Source organism: Megalopta genalis, chromosome 6, assembly GCF_051020955.1.
Source record: "Megalopta genalis isolate 19385.01 chromosome 6, iyMegGena1_principal, whole genome shotgun sequence".
Classification (NCBI taxonomy): Eukaryota; Metazoa; Arthropoda; class Insecta; order Hymenoptera; family Halictidae; genus Megalopta; species Megalopta genalis.
This window is the reverse complement of record NC_135018.1, coordinates 23,489,970-23,514,793: the sequence shown is the minus strand read 5'-3', so window position 1 is coordinate 23,514,793 and position 24,824 is coordinate 23,489,970. Positions and strand designations below refer to the sequence as shown.

Sequence of the window (24,824 nt, the reverse complement as noted above, 5' to 3'; positions counted from 1 at the left end):
ACAACCGCGATCAAAAAATTCGCGGCGAACACGTTCGTGGAGTTGACGCAACTCGTCAACGTGAAAGCAAGCACACCTTCACAATCGGACAAGAGAATTGTCGACGTTAAAAAAAAAAAACTGCAATCCGCTCGGCGCAAGGACATTCAATTAGCCAAGTGTTTGTCGGTGAATCCCGGGTCCGTCGTTTTATGCGTGCGGAGCGCCGCAGGTAATGATAAAGGAGACCAGGTCGCGAGTTCGGAAGTGAGGAAGACAAGAGGAAAGCCTCGTTTCACGGGACATTAAATTCCGTCGAGATGGGACGGGGAAGCGCGGCTGTCGAGGAAGACCAGGCGGACAGGAGGATATTCTTAAAAGGTTGTTGCATCGGTGAAACGAACGGGAGAACGGGTGAAGAGAAAATAACGGGGAGGAAAACGGCTTGGAACCTCCGCAACGGGGAAGGTGAAACCTAGTGACGCGTCAATCGAGTGTGAAAAGCCCGGGCCCGTGATTCCGAAGTTTCCTTTTCTCATTTCTATTGCGTCATAAGGGCACCGTCGCGTCGCGCCGATCCGACGACGGCCGACACAACGACTTGTTCGATTTTCGGCGATCCGCGTTCCTCGACGTCGCTTTCAATTCGCAAGTTGTCGCCCCGGCAAATTGTTCTCTCGCTGACCAACAGCGCGATTTTCAGCGACGCTTCATGCTCCGGGTCGACGGGTCACCGAAGTTCCGAGCTGCTCGGTCATCGCCCCTCTTTCCGATGTGGAATCGATGTTAAGGCTTCGCTGACGAAGTGAACGTTTCTCATTTTCAGAGTACGCGACCGTCCAGACCAGAGACTTCTACTATACCGGTATTGTACCGATGTTTATCCGTCATTTTTTCGGTTTCCCTATTTCATTCTAATTTTCGAAATGTTTATAATTTTTTACCACTGACTCAAAACCAGTGTTATTTTGTTATCAACATTAGGATAACAAATACCGAAAATGACTGTGCTGCTGTGCTGCCGGAGTTGAAGTATAATTACCAGCATGTTTAGAGTGTATGCACGTACTATATTCTTATAAATTACAATAGTTAAACGTTAGATCCTTTCTTGCGACTGAAATTATGCTACATTTTAATATACTGAAATTTTGTATTAGGTTATAATATTATATCAGTATTGTTATAGTTAATATTAACGAGGTTTGCAAACGTATTATTCAAAATCTATTAGGTTCAACCTATTATATTTAGAATCAAATATTTAAACTTGAGAAAGTGATTTTAAAGACAATCCACTATAAACGAAGATAAATTCGGGCAGATGTGTTGGTAAAGCTTGTCGTCTATATAAAGCAAACCATTCTGCTAATATAAGTTTGATACGGCGATAAAAACGTTAATTTAGGTGTTGGATTACTTTTTCTCTGGCTCAAGAAAGAATCATTCGATCGGGAAATAAATTGCCTGTGTCTCGATGATCAAACTTCGCCCAGCCTCCAACTTCTGCTAGAGTTTTAAAAAAAAACCAGAAATTGCTATCATAAGTAAAATTTCAATGAACTTAAACAAGATTTTACGGGCATGCATCACCGAGTATGCAGATTCTATAAAACTTCTTTCTGGCATTGACCTTGGACTATATTACACATTAAAATTACAATCAAGTATTTTTAATCATTCTATTGCTTCTCTCTTTCATATATTTTTGACATTAAAAACAACTGCAATATATGCTATTTAAAAGAAAAATTTATTCTCAGTTTTTGTTATTTCTACATATAATTCCTGATTTCGTAAAATTTTCTCGTATAGATAATACCCAGTGCAGTGAATACTTAATCTCAAATTGAAAATACTCAAAAAAATACAAATTTCAATGCCGATTATTAATCTTCTATCCATAATTGAGGCCCTTCGAGTTCCACCGATTTTTTGTTTTCCAGTTAAAATTAGACGTAAATATGAACGTTATAAAAGAAAAGACGTTGTGACTTTCTGCGACTATAGAAAAGAAAATGTTGCGACGTTTTTTGGATTTTTTACCATTATGCTGTGCACGTAGATTTACTATTTCTCGAATGTAATACAGATTCGCAAAGAATCCTCGGGAACCATCGCGATCGTCATCGTATGGACAAATGCATCTGGCTTCGATCCGCATACGAATTGAGCCTTCAATATCCTTCAAGATCGATCCCCATTTCTGCTAAATTGATAGGCTCCGCAGAGAAAGCCTTGTGTCGTGGCAAGATCTTCGCCGAAGATAAATAGCAGTATGAAAGCGACAGCGTTTTCTGAATATTGGGCTTTGCGGAGAAGAATCGATCAATAGGCTGAATAGCTCAATCGTCAAAGCAGTCGTCCGGCAAACAAAGGTGTCGGGGTTGAATCACGGTTGGGCAATACGATTTTTTCCCTCCATAACAAATAAATCATCTGAGAAAGACATCGACGCCATTGAAGCCCGATACTAGATGTTCGATTTCTCGCGGCAGTTTCATGGAATTGGAACAAATTCTCTCCGAGAAAAAATGAACGAAATTACATATTAGGTTGGCCAATAAGTTCGTGCGGATTTTTACAATGTTTATCTTGTCGCAGAGTCTAGATCCCAGTTAACTTCACTCCGAATTTTTAATATTAATATCACACTATTACTCTTAACCTGTACTTTCAACTCCAAATTGTTAAGGTTGATCTCGATTTTTACAATTAAGTATTATACCGGTCAACGTAATAGAAACTGGGATTGAATCGGGATTTATTTCCTGTGTTTTCGCCGTTTATCGTGTCCTCGGTGATCAATTTTTACCACATAAACATGTGGTATGTTACGAAATAATACTGAATTATATATATATAAAATTCAGTATTATTTCGTAATTTTATTACGAAATTATTATTCTATAATTATAATTATTATTCTATATATAATAATTTATATATATATATATATATAAATTATTATATATAGAAATCATTAAAGCGCAGTGTTTGTACTTTTTCCTACAATATTTTACAACGTAGCAGATAATAAGGTAGAACAGTGTATAATATCGGAAGTTCTATCTTCATGTTCCGTTATCTTTCCGTACTAACTTTCCTTCAATTATTCATTGAGTTGTAGTTCGCTCAGAAATTCTATCCTATTTTTGCTCCTTCTCGAAACTGTACTTTCTTGGGCTCCTGGTTCTCGCATTCCAAGGTAATGAAGAAATGAATAATTAATAAGATATTAAATTGCCCATTGCGTGGTTTTCGTAACGTATTGTCTTATGCTAAAAGGAATTATACTCCTTTGATTCATGAGTTGATTTGGAAAACTATTGAAAAGATATATTTACAATCCCCCTAATGGATAATTGTGTACGTTGCTAAACAGACCTGAATAATTAAAGTTATCGTTACCTAATTATATACAATAATATGTAACTACAAACCAGTTAATAAATAATTAAATGTTATTCAGTAATGCTACGATAAATTAATCAACATGTCCTATAATTCTTTAGTATGTTTCACAGTATCACAAATTCGTATTCAGTACAAGAGAGTCAAATAAATTTAATTTCATAAAATTCATTTCATTTTATTTAATACTGATTAGTATTAACATTATGTTTAATAACTACTAAGATTTATAAATAAGTCCACTCAATGAAGATGTGAAGAAAGCCTATCTCAAGAGCATTACAATAATACAGAGATTTTGCACTTAAAATTAATTCTTTTGTAGATTATTATATTTACCATTTTATACCTCAAATTAATTTTTGTGTAGATTATATTAAACGTTTTCGCACTCGAAATTAATCCTTTTTTAGATCATATGCACCTTTTTGTAAATAAAACGATCTGTTTTGCAGGTATTATTCATAATATGATATCATATAATATCATGAAATTTACATCATTGTAATTACTTGTAGTAATATTCATACTATATTTATAAAATAAATTGATAGATATAATCATATTAAATTGATGAATAACGAAGATTAATTATTTATAATGAAATTTGTATTATTTCATATAAATAAGCATATAAATTCATATTATATTTAAATACTTAATCAAAGGCGTCCAATTACGATTTCTGAAAGGATTAATTGTTTCTACAAAAAGATGAATACGATATACAAAACAATTAATTTGGAGTAAAAAAAGGAGAATACAATATTCATACTATATTTATAAAATAAATTGATAGATATAATCATATTAAATTGATGAATAACGAAGATTAATTGTTTGTAATGAAATTTGTATTATTTCATATAAATACGCATATAAATCCATATTATATTTAAATATAAATATTATATTTCTGAAAGGATTAATTGTTTCTACAAAAAGATGAATACGATATACAAAACAATTAATTTGGAGTAATAAAAGGAGAATACAATATTCATACTATATTTATAAAATAAATTGATAGATATAATTATATTAAATTGATGAATAACAAAGATTAATTGTTTGTAATGAAATTTGTATTATTTCATATAAATACGCATATAAATTCATATTATATTTAAATATAAATATTATATTTCTGAAAGGATTAATTGTTTCTACAGAAAGATGAATACGATGTACAAAACAATTAATTTGGAGTAATAAAACGAGAATGCAATCTATAAGGGAGTTAATTTCAAGTTCAAAAAGATGAATATGATTTTACAAAAGGTTTAATTTGCAGTGAAAAACCTGTACCTGAACTCCTACATGTTTTTCAACCTTCCTAATCAAGTTCTTCTATTCCCACCACTTTAGCGCGCGCCAAATTCACAGCGAATCCTGTCGCCTCGGTAAGCCGTCAGCCAATCGGAACGAATTAATTTCTGTCCTGATCCTCGACTGCTTAGCAACCCGTGCCCGAAAAGCATACACTAGTTCAGGTACTATTGTATGCATGCGTGCCAAAAAAAAAAACCATCGACCAGTCGATCGTCCAGTTTACGTAAACAGAACGGTTCGTCGTCACGTGAGTGGAGCCAGTACCCTATCGGATCCGAGGCATTGCATCGCCGGTACGGCCAGTTGTGTAACACGTGAACCGAACGCGGCGTTCCACGGCGTCGGGATCGTTAATAACACCGTATTACGGCTTTCGCCGCGATATACACGGGAGCGCACCCTCGGCCGACGAGAAGCCGCGTCCCTATTTTACAGGGAATTAATTATCAGCCCCGGCTGGCTGGTGTGAAACGGGGACGACGCCTGTTACACGGCGCGCCGGAATGAAACTGCACCGGAAATGTAATAGAATCGCGGTCCCCTATGATTGTCTCTCCGTTCTGCAAAATAGTTTCTCCCGTTCCGCGGGCGGAATTCTATTGCGTCGCGTCGAGCCGCGGCGTAGTTCTTTGCCAGCGCGTGCACGCGAGCCGGAATCAAAGGCTTCCGGAATTTTTGTGCAGATTCCATGCTCAAAGCATCAACGCCGGTTATGCCCGGCATAAGACGGCCGCCCAAGGTTAAACACACAATTTTAATCGCCTTAACGGTTATGTGTTCATCCCAGCCGCGTGCGACACGTCGAATCGGAGAAGACGTAGAAAAGTTCATCGAAAATGTGGAGTAAGATTATTCTATACAATAAAATTATAAATAAAAATTAAATTATTAATTAATTTAATTTAAATATAAATTTTACTATAAAATAATCTTTAATTAGATATATTAATATAAGCATTAAATAGTAATCTATAATAAAATATATATACAATAAAAATTCAATTAAAATTTATATCCTACAATAAAATTTTAAAAATTTAATTTATTAATACATTTAATTTAAATATAAATATTACTATAAAATAAACTTTAATTAAACATATTAATACTAACATTAAACAATAATCTATAATAAAATCTATGTACAATGAAAATTCAATTAAAAATTTATTTGCTATAATAAAATTATAAATAAAAATTAAATTATTAATCAATTTAATTTAAATACATCAAGCGATGCTAATCCCGGGAAAACTTCTTGCTGTGTTGTTTGCACAACTGTTTACGGTAGCGGTCATAAAATTAACCCTTTACACGCGAACCCATTTTAACCGTAAATCTAAAATAATTTTTCTGACTTGCCTTACTTTCATTTTACACGACAAAATATATTTTATGCGTACGAAATTGAGTGTTGCGATTCATGCAACAGCTACACTTTCAGTAATGTTTAAAATCTAAGCTTTGATAATATAAAAATTATCTTAGAACGTGGTATAATAATTTTTTTTAGTGGTGCCTCAGAGTCACCACTCGAGCGCAAAAGGTTAAGACTTTCCTAATATGAGAACCGTTATAGATGTCTTAAGTGTTACACCAACACTTTGTTACGTATTAACTCGCATCTTTCATTTTCTTTTTCCTGTTCGCCGGCATCCAAATCAGTCTAGTATCGTGGGCAAACATATTTGTAAAATACGTTGTGAGGGATTTTGAAAGAATTGAGAAAAATTGTTGAAAGTGGTAAGTGTATAATTATTTTCATACATACTATCGTATAGTGCATTATATATATAATGCACTGCAATCTTATATATACTGCAATATCAATACTCTGCAATCTTGACTAGTTATATATCATTAAAGATTGCAGAGTATTGATATTGCAGTATATATAAGATATATATACTAGTTATATATCATTAAAGATTGCAGAGTTATCCTCAAAATTCCATAATATTTGACATGTTATTTTCTCCAAATACGGAACCTTTGAAGGTTCTTACTATATATAATGCTAAATCAAAAAGGACAATTCCAAGTTTAAAATAAAACGTATAGAAAGTGATAGTACTACAGATAACGAGGAAGAAATAATTCTAAATTATGAAATTGATTATGAAGGAAATTATGACGCAGAATGTTTGTTTTGCAATTTTGTGAATTTGAATGCAACTTATCTTTATGCCCCGAAAATGAATTTCTCAGAGAATTCCTAAACGACTGTATAAAAGAAAATAGGAATAGTCGCACAATTTGCAGTTTAAGAAAGTAAATTATTATACTAATTAGAAACTTCATTACTGTGTTTTCAAAGCAATGAGAAAATTTGTTAATAACTTTGCATAGGTAATCGGAATCTTGTAATCGGCACTCAGTAATTCAAAGAGAAAAACTAATATCTATAGCATTAATTGTATTGAAATATGATCTCATCGGTTAAAGAACCACTGAATCGATGCGACAACAAACCACTCGAAACACAAACGATCCGGGAGAAGAGGAAAATCCTCGATATCGAAATACTAAAAATTTTCCCAAGATAAATACCGGCCGTGATACAACGATCAGACTTTAATATCCAGTGAAAAATTCGTTCGGGAACCATGAGGCGCAATGAAGAGGGAGTATCGATGATAGCATGAAATCCAAAATAGATGAAGAGACATGGCTGGGCAATGTCTGATAGAGTGGACTGGGGGGGGGGGGGGGGGGGATAATCGAGAGACAAAACGAGAAGCTCGACGAAGGAAAAACTCAGCTGTACGCAGCTCTGTAGAAAAAATAATTGAAGCTTCAATTGTCGAATAAATTGGCTCGAATTTGTATCACCTGTCCTTCCTACCCATTTTTGTTGGCTCTACGTTTATCCAACGATTTCGCGTAACAAAGTATCGCACACTGCATCGAGTACAAATAAACTTATAAAGTTCCATTCGCAATCACTTTTCTATATATGGCAAAATAAAAGATAAACAAATAATCAGTACTCGAATAAAATAAAACCAATAGTACATAAAAATTTAATGTCGACTTATAAAATATCGTGAGTATTTGAAACGTATGATTATACTCAACCTTTTCACATCTCTAGCTACATTCCTGCTTGATTTAAATGTTAGGATTGATAATACATGTCTTTTAGAAGTATTTCAAATTATTAGAAATTTGTCTGCAGATAAATACTGCATAACATTAAAGCAACACACACAAATCAAAAAATTGTCGAACTTCGAACTCGTGTAACTTCGTGTAAAAAAATCTTAGAACATCCAGTTCCTGCTTAGTTTACAAAATTATGCCGCTTTTGTAGTTAATGTTATAGGAACTTGAAGATGAACAGTTTTTATAATTTAGTGTTTCTTTAATTTTATGGAGCAGTCTCTATGTAATGAATTACGAACTAATTCTAAAAATATGCTCCAGTTTCCACACAGTTAAAAATTTCCTAAAGTTTTCTTTTTTTAATGCTCTGACGTAGATTTCATTTTATTTTTATGCTAGGTCAAATACCATCGGATCAAATGTTGCACGTATTTTTAACAGTAATATACTTACGATTTATTTCATTATTTTGGTGAATGTAAAACCCGCTGTTGTTTCTATCAGAGCTTGAAAATTGTTACACTTCGGTCCTGAAAATGGTTTTGTTTGAATTGGTTGTTACGAAGAATCGAAATATTGAACAACTATCTGTTTCAGTTGCAGTTCCTATTTCAATCTCTATATCAATTTCATAACCATTATTTTTACAATTGTATATCGTTCTTAAAATAGTTTCAGAATCGGTTCTTGTACAGAATTTTCCGTAATTAATATAGGCAAAGAAGAAACACGTAGTCATACCATTCATTTATAACATAATGTTGAAATTTATAAAACAGCTACAATTTATCACTAGACTGCGGATTTTATACAGTTTTGATTAAAATAACTAGATGAAATATGAAACTGTGAAGACACTAGGAGAATTGAAGAATATCTTTCTAATATGCGCAACTTATTAAAATGACTAAAACAGGAAAAAGATTTTTATCAGATTTAGATTTCTTATAATTAGCTTAAACAATTCTTATTTTACACAAAAATCCACAGTCTATTTATCGCGCTATATTATTCGGTTTCCATTCCTTATTCTCAGTTTTAATTTCGTTCTATATTACAAATAATATAAAAACGTTTTGTATTACAGATAATATAGAAACGTTTCTCATTACAGATAACATAACACGAAATCTATGAAACCGTTTTAAGAGACCGGCACAGAATTGAAAAATATCGGATATAGAACAGATACGCGAACAAAAGTGGTAACTAGAACAGTTAATTTGGAACTTCGTTTCTCCATATTCTAGTTGAAGCTTTCGCAAAACCGTTTCAATTAGAACAGTTTGGAACCGTTATTGTCGGCCACCGTTTCAAGCCCTCCTAACTAAACGAACATTCGAGTCTCTCTAAAAAAGATCAAGCTCCGGAATGATGGACTTTAAATTACCATTCCCCAACAAACTGTCGGACGAAGTGGCATATAATCGGCGGGCATATTGAAAATAATTTACGTACAAGCGTTGTTCTGCATTCTAAAATTTAATGAGAACTCGAGCAAGGCTATCGAGGAGGGACGAATTGGCCGTACGACTGAATACAAATGGGTTCATTTGCAAAGGAGAGAACAGGGGGTCCAAGCAGCGGACAAATAGTTGACCAAACCTATTATTATTCCTCCTCCGAGTGCCGAGTTCTTTCACTTATCCTATCCCTGGAAACGAAATCTTCGTCGACTTCAGCTGGCACGGCTGACAGAACGGTGAAAACGTTAGCACGCGAAAAATCCGCCTGAATCCAATCAATTTTGCATTTGCCTGCCACTCGTAAAGAACAAGGTACACCATGCTGTTTTCGTTCAACGAGAATGTCATCAGATCGTTCGTTCGGTTCAATGGTTTATTCACATTAATCACCATATTATTAGTGAACATCGAGATCGTTTGTCTCTGGTTTACACGTTAATACTACTTACATCAACGGAATAAAATTACGTCTAAATACTTTGTTATAAACACTTACACAATACCGTCAGTGGTCTACTTTCACAGAGATTAACTTCTACATTAATATACTCAATCGCAGTGCGTGAATTACATTCTCTGTGTGTCCAGCAAAATACGTGAGCGTTAAGATCAATCGTGTGTTCTAACTACGGTAATTGTTCAGAGTACATTAAGAAGTGTGTGAGTGCTGCTGTGTGAAGTGACAGAAATCGCTGCTTGTGTACTAAATAGAAATACATATAATGTATTGTAAATTAAATGGCCTGACGAAAAATGTTCGATCGAAGTCGTAGATAGTCCGGCTTTAATTAGAAACGGAAACTATGACAGTACAGTAACGATATTTGAAAAAAGTATCGATAAAATTATAAATATTTTGTCTGCACTTCTCAGCCTTAATAAGCAATTTTAAAATTTAAGTAGAATGGATAATCATCGGCAATACATTTTAACGATTGTTGTGTGCTTGGGGATAATTGAACTCTTATTCCAATTCCGTATCTTTTACAAAGAACAAACGTGTTCATTTTTTTATTGATATCTTTCATCTTTCAATCATCATTACATTTGCCTTCGATTTTAATGAAAATATTTTCTACATCGGACGTGCGAATAATTATATAACAACAGACGCTGAATTTGCTTCATCGAATACTTTTTGCCAGGTGTGTAGCTATTTTCGTGTACAAAAATCGTGCTCCCAAGTTTCAGGCTGGCAAGATTAAAGGGCCCATACGAATTTGAACAAATGACCGAGCCTTATGTACCCTGAGAAATTTTGAAGCTATAAATCGCTCGGGAATAGTTAGCGATGGGCTCGAGACGCTTCGAGTCTGTTCAAACTTACGAGGAAAGTTTCTAAAGTCTTGAGCTCGGCTATCTTCGAGTGTTAGCCGAAATTAGGGCCTCTTAAAAGTTTCAGAAGGTCTGGTTGAGATAATTGATACAATAAATCTTGAAAGTGTTAAAGCTGCTGAACAACTGGAATGGTTGCATCATCACCGGTGGAAGGTAATGAGAATAGATAATGAAACCTCGCGGAGGGAAACCATAAATTTTCGAAATATCAAGTTTAGATCTACGCGAAAATATGAAAGTCCCAGCTCTTTCGTGACTTTTCAAAATTTGGAAAATTACTGTCACTTGTTACTATCAAATAGACTAATTTCAACAATACATGGTTATTTAGAAGAGCTCAAAGAATGAAACACGTTCACGATTTCCAAAAGCTGGAAAACTTTTCAAATATTTTGAACAGTTGCATTACTCGAAATTGTACAAACTTCATTTCTCACTTCACTAAGGTTTTTGAACCCTTTGATACTATCAAATAATAATATGATAATTAAAAACTAAATTGCTATCCAAAGAAATATTTCCTACGTATTCAAGAAAATCAAAGATCATGTAACAGATTGGAACAAATTATTTATTAGAACTGTTTCACTTAGAATAGATTTAATGTTGAAATAGATTAGCTTTATTAAATTGTTATAAATAATGAAACGATCAAATATCAGGTGTTCTACTATAGCTAAAAACTTAATCCTCCTGCTACAAAATGCATTGAAACGTTTATAACAAAGCCCTGCCGCTAAAATGAACTCGGCAAGTTAAATCACCGGATAATGAAAAAGGCAGCTATCTAGTCGTCGGAAATAAAATTTAAGAGCTCCGGGAAGTATAATACTATCGAAATCGTTCCGAATGATTGTACAGGTAAATTGCTCGAATACTTGGGCGAATATAGCGGGAGACTCGGGCCATTACTAGGTACGGCACGGTGTAAGCTCTTCGATTACACCGAGCCCGTGTATCAGAGCGGAGCTTTAAAAAAGTCACGGTGGATAGGTTTAAGCGTGCTATTATATGAAGTAACACGTGGCACCGGCGCGATACAACCTGCATGTAGTTAACTACTCGTTGCACAGTGCAATCTCGGAATCAACCGGGCAACTTGGGAGCACGCACGCCGATAAAAAGGGCTACCGGACGGCGTGATATACGCGTCGTTACGCCCGGAAAATATTTTCGTTGTTATCGCCCGGCAAAGTTTCACCAAGCACTAACAATTACCATTCCGAGCCAGCGAATCATATTCAACCCTTAAACCGGAATCCACGTAAACGCGCAGTCCCCTGTTTAAATATTCGAGCGACTCGCGATTCTTGAATTTGCACAGGGTGACTGGAAACGATTTGATCGACCGCGGAATTTTCGAACAGAAAGCTTGTTTACGCCAAAATAGTGTTTACAGCAATTAACCTGTTAACCTGGCACGACGAAATATTTCGTCGGAAAGACAGCTCCAACGGGCGTGACGAACTTTTTCGTCTTGAGAATTATTTGAAATTAATATACGGAGCGCATTACCGTTTTACGTACCCACTAAAATCTAGCGTGATCATGTGGGAACACTTCGAACGTGCACAGTTCAGTTTCAGACATCGCTATAACGTTTTTTTTTATATGTAATGCACTGAGGGTGCCAGGATATACTAAAGGAAACTATGTAACAACTAACAGCATGTATATCTTCAGCAACAATTCCACTAAAGAACATTGGAAATATTTGATTTATATATATTTTTTTATATGTCATAAAATATTGCATCAAGATAAATAATCAACAAGTGACAAGTCTCATGTTCTTTTAATACTTTAAGTGCGCTAATGTAATATCTCATTGCGAAGAAAAAGCTCCCCATTCCGAAATGTGTTGAAAAGTTAATTCCCCAGTAAACAGGTTAAACGTTGGCTTAGATTTTATTCACGACTGTTAATCCCTCGCCGTATAATTCTCATTTTTCCTATTTCAATGTTTAAGCATTAAAGATAACGTGACATATAATAATTTTCTTGTTTCTTCTATGACATGATTAAGGACGAAGAAGTTCTGGTTGTTGTGGTTGTGAAGAAAATTCTACGGCGAGAGGTTACAAAGGCAATTGAATATTCGAGTGATGGGTGAGCAAAGAGTATAAGTCAGAATTATTGGTTGTGCAAAAGACCAGTTAGCATGTTGCAATCTCTTCGAAAAGTGTGTAAGTTACTGTAATTCTACCGTATATTTCTTTATATTTTCTATAAGTACTACATTTTTATAAAATATATAAATTAATAAACAATATTAAAGTATCCTTTTTAACCAGTTAGCTATTCTTCACGAGTATATCCGTCATGAGAAAACGACAATATTTTGTGTTATGACGTGTATAGTCGTCAGAATCAGCTAATTGGTTAAAGTCCAACGTAATATCAAGTATTAGATGTTGAACACAAAAGTTCACTGTTTTAATCCGTTGGACTACGAAATGTACGTTGTATTAGATTTTGAAACAGTCCCCTCTCTTATTGAAAATTACAGCTTTATGACTTTGATGAAAGTTCGGCTCATTTGCTCGCCCTTCAGATATTTATCGAAAACGTGATATTTATAAACTGAATTCTAGAACGAAAGAAAGAGGGAATTGCTGACAAGGGAAGTTCAATTCTAAGACAGAGTTTTATTGTATTTCAATCTGACTCTTAGCATCCGAAATAACTCTCTCGGTTGGTACTGTAGAAATTAATTTATAATTATCACATTTTTGACAAACATTCAATCACTTTTTTCACAGTCTTACGTAAGCCTAACGTAGACCGTACAGGAGAACGAAGATCGTGTACCTAAATTAAATTAGACTGCGAGTGTTGTGAATCTGTAATAAGAGTTTCGTTACATCAAGAATAAGTCAGAAAGGTTATTGCATAAATTTTTTATTTCAGCATGTTTCGCGTATCCACGTCTGCTGTAAATGTACGAAATTCATAGTCTAGAGCGAATAATGGAATTAATTAATTTGCAAGTGTACTATCTTATAACTGCTGTGTAAATGGCTGAGATGCTGATAGAATGAGTATTTACAAATTTTTGTTAATTAAATGCAACTTTAATATCGGTTTCAGTAGTACGTTTTTTTTTTAGTAAATGCGAACCTCGAGGGTGAGTGCGGCACTTCGAAGCTTATGCGTAACAATTACTCTGTCACCATAGGAATAATTACTTTATATTATATCGACATCCTTCGTTGAAGATCCATAAACTCTCGATCACAGTTGTACGAAAAATTGAAACTGAGTACTTACACTTCGCTTGAATGTATTTACGCGACTATGAACTTCCTACTGATTTCGATCAACTCGACATAATCTCACGCTATAAAAAACGTTTGCACGCAAGTATTTCTATTATCTGGTTATTAACAAATAAGCAGTAAAACTTTCAAAATAATATCTCTAAGACACCTGTGTTACTCATTTCAACGACGTTTCTCAATTTGCCAGAAAATCTTGCCTCGCGCTATATGTACATAAGGAGTATCGAAATTACTTGGATAAACTTCGATAATATATTCTAGTCATTCTAGAATTCGAACATTAATTTCAGCGTTCGGAAAACAGCGGTTCGAAAACGTGTTTCGTTTGAACACAAATTTTCAAATTCATTTGTCCTCCGCACCGTATAGGATAGAATTCTCTCCACGTAATCACTCTACTCGGCGTCGACCATACAATTGCAAAAATACAATAGCCACTGGTCAACGATTATTCCAGTGGCTGACAGCTCGTCTGCAACGAGAGTCACCAGCATCGAGTAATACTGGTAAACGTGTTGCCATGACGAGCTCAATGTTCGTTCAATGATCTGCTGTTCAACTTTATTCCAACAATTTCTGACGTTCATTCTAAAATTCTACCGAACGTTGCTCTCGACACCTTTCGAAAGCACAAAATACGTCGTCATTCTCGCAGCACCATTAACAAAGTTTCTCCAAACAATCTAGATACACTCTCTGCGCAGCAGACGACAAGACAAATGGTGATGATGAATCTTTCCAGTCTAAAACAAGTTCACAATGGAAAACGAGGAGAACTGTGGTTTAAAGGGCAAACATGGATCACTGCTCGATCTCTGAAAGAATGATCGGCGAGAGACAAATTATATATTATTCGGAGGGGGGGGGGGGGGGGGTGAACAATGGGTGGTAGAGTGCCAGAGCGGTTTATTTGCGGTTCAATTTGCGCTAAAGTACAGATACTCATGCAAAACGAACAGTATGTACAGCGTGGTCGTGTTGGTTCGTCCTCGAACTGGAGGACAGGAGGATCGACGCGGCAAAGCGGTGGAAATTCGATCTTAAATCCCCGGGATCGACACACCGGCGAATACAGTATGCGTTTCGAGCGTGTTACGAGCTACGCATGTGCGCACGCAAGTACAGTGTTGGAATTGAAACGAAACGCCGGAGAACGACAACGTTTTATTTTGACACATATCTGACAATAGGCATAATTATACATAAAATGGAAAAAAATAGATGAAGCGTCCTCGGACAAGCCCGTGGTGTGTTTCGTTCGGTATTTGTTCGTCGATCCTGCTGATCTATCGTGTAAAATCGGTTGGTGCGAGAACGCCGTGAGCGATGAGCGTGAGATAAGTGTGTTTTCACTTGTTCTTGATTCGGTTTGCCTTCTTTTTTTTGTTTTATATCTTATTGTATATGTATATATAGATATATATATATACGTATAATATATGGTAAATAAATATATAATATATGTACAAATAATACCTAGGCGAACGCCACTTCGCGTTAAGATGTCGCCACCCCAAGCCGGGACTGCCGTACTGCAACAGACACCCGAAACACTGTCATCATATGCACCCAGTTATTCAGAATTAGGGGAAACAAAGTGATAATCAGTGGGGGATCTTTGCCGGTCGCTTGCAGGCCGGCAAAGAGTATGCTGATTGCGAATGAACACCGCACACGAATTAATTTTGCGTCAGGGATCGAAATCGTTTGAGGAAGAATGAAGGCAGGCTGATAGGAAGTGGACGATTTTAGACTTTACTGCCAATGGAAGATCTTAACGAGGCAATAGTTTTATACCGATAGTACGAAACCCGAAATTATTGATTGAAATTCATAGAAAAGTTAGAAAGAACGCGCATAAACATTGAAATATTGCTGTTCAGAATAATCGTCCAGTTAAAATATTTCGACATTTTCTTTGTTGGATAATGATTTATCAATGAAATAATAATTCTATATTATTATATATGAAAAGTCCATAATAGAAAGTAAGCTTATTGTTAGTGAAAAGAAAAAGGGTTTCGAATATTTTGGTTGGACTTATTAATTACTAAAAGTATCAAATAGATATTGCCCCGAGACGTCATATTCAACAAAGCTAAATACATTCACGTCGTTTGAAGACTACAAATTATTTGGTATACTATTAAACAGTAATAGAGGTGGATTTTCATATAAGAATATTTCTACGTTTTCTTTTTTTTATCATAAGTGATACCAATACATAAAATAACTATTCTAATATTGGATCATTAACCGAAGAAGAAAATGTTGAAATATTTTATCTAGACGAGTATTGCGAACAGCAATGTCTCAAAATTTCAAAAGAATTGTTCAAAAAGCATACAATGATTATTAAAATTTTTCTTTGACAGGAAGGTCCACATCGACCAACTATCGTTGTTTATATGTACAGGGTGTCCTGTGATTTTGTCCGTGATTCATTAAAAAGTACGTAAAAATTATCGAATGAAATTTGTTTATCGAGCTCTCTGTTCTTAAGAAACTTTATACTATAAATTGACTAAAAACAATACCAATTGATTATAATGTATTATTTAATTGTGCGAAATATTACAAATAAAATCTTAAATAAAGATTCCACAATTTTTAAAATAACTGGAAAAAAATTAACTTTGAGGAAAAGATGCTTTAGCAAATCGACTGCAATTATTTGCAACTACAACAAAAATGTTGACAGGCTAGAATAAGTATATTCTTTCAAGAACAGAAGCTCGTGCAAAAATATTCTCTATCGCCAACTTTGATCTGTCTGTTTTGTATAAACATCGATCATACTGCCAAAAATGTGGATATCAATTTATAGAACTGTTATATGACATATATAACAGTTCCTTCAAAAATATTCTAAAAAATATATTGAATCGGACTTGTTATTATATCAATTTCCAATACCTGTTGTCACGCACATTCTCCACACGCTCGATCGTACGTTATTGCAGTCAGAATATATCCTCGATAAAGACAAATCAAAACAATAGATACGATAATGTGATTCTATTCGAAAGAATATTGTTTTTTTATGCCCACGAGCTTCGATACTGACTTTCAAGAACGAACGTGATATTTTCACTCATTTTATAATGCGCGTAAATTATCAACTCGCTAATAATGTGGATCGTATAACGATCAGGAAATGTTCATGCATCACGATAATTATTCGGAAAATTAATTAAGTCGTACGAACTCCGTTCAGCGCGATGAAAGCTAAAGCCGTAAATATATCAACAGATAGAGTTTTTGTGCAGTCAGAGCAATTATTCTACTTCCAATTATGCTTCTACTGCAATTTTTCATCCTCTGCCGAATGAAACGAACTGAGGAAAATCATTTCAATAATATCCACCCGTTTTCCTCGATTTACAGATTTTCAGGCAATATGAAGCGAGTAATTTCTGTCTATTCAAAACATTTGAAAATAAGATCGATAAGGTGCAACGGCAACGCGTAACGATCGTTATGTATACCATACTATGTCATCACCGAGGCAAATTATGATTTAATGAGCTCCTTTAAGGAAGCTTAGGTCAAAGTAAAATTCAAATAAGTCTACCAAGGCGAGTGGAAATCCGATTATTAAAACACATCTACTTGATGTTCGGAAACGAAGCTCTCGGAATCAATTACTGTCATTTCCGGCTGACAGGGGGCGTGCGCGCGCGCATTGTTACTCGATTAAAAGGGCGAAATTTTTAAAGTGGACGCCGCGGTCCGGTCCGAAACGTAATCTGGCCACGGAAAATTGCAATTTCGGCACCAGCCAGAAATAACCAAGGAACGACATAAAATATACCGGAGGGCGGGTCGGGCGCGCGCGATCGTTGCTTTTTAATTGTCTTTCATTCGGTCGAAATCGGGCTTTCTATTCGCGAAAATTGCGGCCGGTTTTTCCCTCGGGCGCCACCGAGAATCCGTACACATCCATCATCGACTCCACTGCGAATTAAACAACTTTCGTCTCGGACACGCAAACAGCCGGATCGTTTTATTTCCATCGGGTAGCCGTGGGAAACGGCAAATATATCTATGATTCTTCTTCCTGCAACGTTCTGATCGAGCGAGTGCGCGCGGACTCAGAACCGGAAGACTCTGTGCGTCTTGTTTCTAAATAGGAGCCAATTAATCTCGACTGACTAATTACTTTTTTTTATTGTATGAAACAATAATTATACTCCTCTGCACAACACTTGGCTATCAGCAGTTTCTAGGAACAGTTGAAAATTTATAAATTTATTTGCCAAAGAAGCAACCAAAAGAGTCTGTCGCCAGATATCAAAGCTTCAATTACTGACCTAACCAGAGACCACAAAATTCGAGGAAAAATGTCCTAACCAGAGAGCAAGGTCTAGTTAAAGGACTGAACTACTTTAGATTTGATCACGCGAATAAAAGTAAGCCATGATATATTGGACTTGGACTTTCCAGAGATTTTATACTTTTCATTAATAGAAGTCGTTACGATCATTATAATTTAAATGCTTCACTATCAAGAGTGCAATTTATATAGCCAACAGTGCTCGCCACTGCGGAGCAGAATTCCAAGTCCTGAACTATGGCAATGCTCATATTATGAGAAGGACCGTATTACGCTACAAGAAACAAAGCTTCTCAAAGGCAAATACTAATATTAAACATATGCACATGTAACAATCCTGTATTCGCTAAATAAATCATTTGGTGTTAAATACACTAATAAATAAATAAATACTTCCTTTGAATTCAACACCGAATATTTGTTAAAGCATTTTTGTCCACAATTCATCGATATAATGAGCATTTGTTAATGCTTTCGAAATTATCATTTAAAAGAAAACTGTCGACCTACTATAACTCCTTAACAATTTTTTGGATTCTTTTAAAAATCTAAAATTGTACAAAAGTTGGAGTGGCTGGCATTTTATCTGCCACCTTTCGTCGACTCTCATGAAGCATAATTAATCCAGTGATTGCACAAGGATCACACTACGATGTGCGCATGAATATTACTTATTCCGTCCTCTGTAATTAATAATATTATTGTCTCATACATAATTAATAATAATATTGCAGTCGCTGTGGAATGCAATTTCTTGTCTTCGACCGACAAATGTACATTTTATGAAATAATTTTGTATAATAGAATTGACCGTCGAGCCTTCCGATTCTATTGAACTCTGTAATGAAGCTTCCTCCAAATCATCACTAAAAATCTCATAAAGACACATTACTCCGAGCACAAATGGAGACGGGGTCTTTTCTCGTGCGATTCACACTTCTTTTTCATGCAAAACGGAAGGAAGCTCCAAATTATTGTTTAATTCTAAAAATCACTCGGTTAGTAAAAAAACAGAACTCTGTAATACATCAAACATAAGTTGCGGATTGCGTACGTTTATATAATCTATTAATGAAAATAATAGTGTAGCTGTGCGACTATCCGCAACCTAGCAGTGTTAATTGAAGTAACATCGCGCAAATTATTTTCACAAAAATCGACAAGAAATCGTTCGTTCAAGAAATCGATTAGTTCGTGGACAGGTTGATGCACACCACACGTGGAGCACTGAAACAAGGGAGAGGTGTTACGTTGAAGCTGGCACGGTCATCTTTCGATCGCGGAACAACGCGTCGACAAACGAGCCGTGAAGTAACTTGGTCATTCTGTAGAAAGAGTCTCATCGGTACGAACGTCGAGCAAACTCGTTCACGCAACGCTCGAAGCACTAAACTCGGCTCGTCGTGAAAATCATTCCATCAATTTTCTAAATTGACCGGGGAAATTCTATTCCCGCGTTAACTTGTTAACTCCTGAACAGTTGAGGGGATATTCTCGTTCGCAACAGTCGAAACATCGATTTCTCAACTGCATTTTACAAAATTGTCGCTACATATTTTTCTCAAAATTGTGCATTTTGAATTGCTATCCATGATATCTAAATAATGAACCAATCTTGGAATTTTTCAGATTAGAATTATATCAATAGTGACAATAGTATTTTTTATAGTCCACAAAAGTTATTTCAATAAATTTCTGCGCACAGCTGTTATTTCGTTGAAAAATTTTGTTTCGCTCAATTTCATTTCACAAAATAACCACGTTCATCTAGAGTATTATTAATTTGTTTTTAAATGTATAACAATTTATGTAATAATAACGATAACTGCACAAAGATTACATTGTATTTCCTTGAAACATAAACGAATATATATGTGAAACTGCAAAACTATTGTTCCAAAATCGTTTATCTCACAAATCATCTAAAATTGATGGCACCGAATGGAAATACATACTCCCATAAATCAGCTTGGTGTTTCAAAACTAATAACAATGAATTGAAATTTTAGTTCGGCCGAATAACTGACAAAATAACGAATTTTTCATTGCAATTTTATTATACAAACTTTAAAGAGTATGAAAATCCTTTTTGTTTTTGCTTCGCTTGTTCTACATAATGATAAAACTGCAAGGTAAGTTATATACATTCTTTTACTCAATTTACATGCAATTTTGGATAGTCTAAAGAACTACGTAAATTTTTTAAAAAATCTTGATTTTCAGTATAAACTATTTGAATACAAAGATTTATTTTCGTTTTAAAATTTAAAGTAAATTCTATGAACAATACAGAGACTGTTATTTTATAAAAAGAGAAAATATTTGTTTACGTTCATTGTACTTACTGTCGTTCATATTTTTGAACAGAATTTGAAACATTATTTTTCAGCCACCAAGATAATTTACTCTTTAACCAGATACACAGTTAAAATTATGCAAATAAGACACATTGAATAAGCGATGCCTCCATAATTATTAGTACGTCTATAATTAACATAACATTACTTTAAAAAGAAATGCATTGTGTCTTACATAAAAAAAATTCGGTACTTTATACATTCTACGTTATTTTTACATTTAAGGTCAAGCTGTCCTCGTGCACTTATTTAATTGTTAATTTTAGAGAAAATTACTCTCGAAACTAGACAACCCGAAAACTTTTCCAGAAACTTTTTTTGACTAATTATGTGTTTACGTAACTAACCGGTGTAAAACCGTACTGATTTAAAAGATAAGCAGCGATGAAATTTTTAAGAAATATTTTACGCTACATGATTTTACAATTATTATAGAAGACTTTCAATTTAAACAATTTTTTGTCCTATTTTACCTAATAACACAACATTTTAAAATACACGTTTTCTCTACTGCATTTTTAAATAGCTAATCGTCTGAAAAAGCAAGCTTTGCGCACGGAAAAAATATAACAGATACGAACATTTTAATTTCTGCAGATGTTGCACAGATATTTGCGCAATTGAGATCAAGCATTGTCGTGCAAAATATTTACGCCCCTGTATTTGCATGCGTTATCAGTGTTTCGACGATTCTGGGCCGAGCATTTATTTACTCTGACAGCGATTTTTTGAAAACCTTTCCTATAAGCTTTTTCCTACGGAAAAGATTCTGTGAACTGTTCAAAGTGTAAATTGCATTTACTATAAACTTGTTCATCGGAAATTCATCAATCGTTGACCAAACTCTCGCGCATTTGACGTTGTGGAATGATGTTTACTGCCGAATAATTCGAGTTTGCTTTTCATATAAACTGAATAGAGCAACGGGCACGATTGTGAATTTGCATTTTGGGATTCCGTAGAATCGCCTGTCCACGTTATAGGAGAGATATACACTGTGCAGTTACAAGATTTAATTGTATCATTAGTGTCTTCAATAATCGAGAATTGTTGATCATTTTCTACATCTGGAATTTGTATTTAAATTGTTTACCATATGCATCCAAAATTTTAATTACATAAAATCCTACGACGGTGCTTAAAATTTAATTATATTAGATTACAACATAATTGTTTACATTTCGATGCATCATTTGCTTATTACAACATAAGCGTGAAAGTATAAAATTAATAAAAGAACAGTGTTCGAATGATAATGAAAATCTATGAGAGTAACGATAAGAAACGTGTGTCAACACCGACACGGGAAAATCAAAAATAGTTTAACTGAAAAGCATGTCCTGTTTAGCGCGCGGTTGCTTGCGTGACAAAAAGAAATTACTTCCGTTCTCCTATGTAAATAGCTAATCTGAACTGTAAAGCGGCAATCTGGCTAGCAACTTTTTCCACAAACGACCGGCTAATTGAGTTGTACTCGTGTGCACAGGGGAAAAAGTTTATCGGTGGGAGCCCCCGCGATTCATTCAACGGAACAGTTTCAACGTGAGTTACCATGTGTCTGAACATCTATAGTGACGGGATCGATCTCAAACTGGGCTCGCGAATGGCGATAAACTTCACCTACAAATTAACTAATCACCAGTACCGGTCCTAATTCCAATTACGACATTATATACAGAACTTGATCTAGAAAATTTTTGGGGAAATAATGACACATTCTCCGGCTCAGTTTGTAACTGAATACAGTTAAAAATATTAGCATGTAGTAGATAACAAATAAAAAGAACATAAAATACATAGTATCAGTTATATGCAAGTAAAATAAAAATATACATTAACGTTTCTGTGGTGGTGGTGGGTGGGTCTTTAATCGCAAACTCGTGTATAGCACAAACTATACAGATGTTTGCGGAATTTGAAATTTCATCCAAATTAAGTATCACTAAATAATCGATAAAAGTAGGCATACTAGCATAATAGATGGATAAAGTAAAGAGGTCTGCTTTAGGTGGAACACACTAATTAATGAAAAGAATAGTAATTCTATGCATGTATATATGTATAACATAAACATAACTAAGAGAAAAATCAAACTTATTTACCTAACAAACTCGCTCATGTAAGAAAACAGTGGCAATTCTATTTTCCTGTTTGGACAATTCCTGTTTCTTTAAAGTAATCTCTAAAGTAAACGATATTTAGGATTTGCAAAAATAGTAATCGTTTTATCGATTACTTATATTGCAAATGTCTCTCCATCGTACCGTTAATTCGACTTTTTTGCGATACAAATACAAAATTGTAAATTTATATAAGCCCGATAATTTCTCCTCGTTAGCAATTTACGCGAATAAAGTAGTGGACGAGAATGCGCCGTGAAAGGAGCGACAACTTGTTTCAGTTCCCTTAAACACAGCACACGTTCCAACGGGTCAAAGATACCAGTCGCGATACGCTTGATCCCATCACTAGGTACGTCGGCACGTGTTAAACTGTTCGCTGCTCGACGTTTAACGTCGAGAGGACGTCACGCAAAGCTCCAGAAGCTCCCGTTCGCTTTGCGTGGAAATTAACGCGTCACGACTTCATCGGGTTTGATAGGATGTACCTAAACCCTGCAACGAACCCGTCGGCCGTAGTTAATGCTCGTCCGCGAACACTATTCCCAGTTAACGACGTGTCAGATCAAGCGCAAAACTCTGTTTTCGGGACCCGTCATAGTCCGGTCGTGTTAGATACGAGCCGGTTTTAACGACACAATGAATCGATAAAAAGAAGTCCACCCTTTGTTTACAACGTTTTTGAAGCTGGACGGTTCTGTCGATGAAGCCTTTGTCTTTGAAAGTCTGTCAGGTTGAAGTCTTTGACAATGCTTCATCTTTAGAATTTCAAAAACCAAGGGTTTAATCTCTTTTGTACCATAATGCTTAAGATGTGGATGTCTCTTTTCTATGAAACATTAATTAAGGGTTCAGAAAGATTACCACTCACGTGGTCTACCCTTTTACTTAAAATAAGAACATTTAAGAATGGTACACTCTTCAATTGTTACTTTACAATTATTTTTCCGTACTTTTAATTTTAAAAGAACTTTAATACGAGATTTTGTAAAATAATAATGAATATAAAAACTCTTTTACATCAAAAGGAACAGTTTTATCATTTCTACATTCATCTGTTTTTGCGTTGAAAGTCCAATAGTATACTAACAATCACTAACAACCTCTAGCACTTAAGGTACTTGAATTGTTCCACAAATTGAATGCGTAGAATAACCATTGATCCGATTTTGATATCCCAAGGATCGATGAGCACGTTAGAAAATAATTCGCAAAAATAGTCCGCAAATTGTACTATGTACTCATGGCCCAGAATTCTCGAACACTTTAACGCTTGATCACCTGTCATTGTCATATTTTTTTCTGGTTTCCGTATATGTTTCGCACACATCAGAATTTGTCAACCTACATATTACAAAGTGGAATTAGTGAAGCTGCAAAAATAATCAGCATTAAAATTTATTTAAAATAGACAAAAAAAACCACGCAGTTCATTCCGCTGATCGAGCCAGCACTCGACGTGTAGCTACCTTTCATTGAATCAAGGCTTGTTTCCTGTGGTTCATGTTAAAGAATCGGAACTGTAGCCGCAGCGTTAGGTCTTTCCGTACTGTTGGGAAAGAATAGAGGTGTCGTAAGTATAACTCGCAGCTCTGGCTCGCTGAGTTTCTCATCGGTGGGTGGCACAGTGATGTACATTAAATAATATATAGTCTCGAATTAGGGGAAATCGAAACGAAGCAAAAGGAGTTTCCTTTTAACATCATACTTTATAAATAGCCATACTAAAAAGATGAACAACTTCATTAAAGATGAGATCGTTTCGAAATCCCTCTTAATAGCGACGGTAGACCTGGTACATCAGTGTGATTTTTTTATTAGTATAATTGCCCTGGTTTTGTGCGATCAACACCTATTTCTTGAAAGAGAATGATTTGAGAAATAAACTGAAATGTTTGATATGTTGGTGTAGGATCGTATATACCGGAATGTGTACTCTTAATTTATAACTAATAACTTCTTTAATTAATTGTTCCCCCTTTTCGTTTGTAGCATGCCATGCATTATTGTTTTGTAGTGAATAGCGTGGTACAGTATGTAGGAGATAGCATGATGCGAGCAACTGAAAGTAAGATCGTGCAGAGAATATTGAAATG

At 35.0% G+C, this 24,824-nt stretch overlaps 1 protein-coding gene across 21 annotated transcripts in view; it reads right to left on the bottom strand.

The window, feature by feature from the left end:
• Window positions 1-24,824, bottom strand: part of tmod (tropomodulin) — a 188,947-nt gene that overhangs the window by 59,260 nt on the left and 104,863 nt on the right. For 10 of the 21 annotated variants that reach the window (XM_076523027.1, XM_076523033.1, XM_076523036.1 and 7 more), the window contains one exon: window positions 15,064-15,447. The exons of 2 other annotated variants lie outside the window; for them this stretch is intronic. Coding sequence is in view for 6 of the 19 variants with exons in the window: in XM_076523033.1 (XP_076379148.1) it covers window positions 15,413-15,447 (35 nt within the window). In the remaining 13 variants the exon portion in view is untranslated. Of the gene's footprint in view, window positions 1-15,063; window positions 15,448-23,588; window positions 24,102-24,197; window positions 24,278-24,824 lie in introns of those variants that run through there. 9 more of the 21 variants (XR_013033711.1, XR_013033716.1, XM_076523034.1 and 6 more) reach the window with 6 other exon arrangements.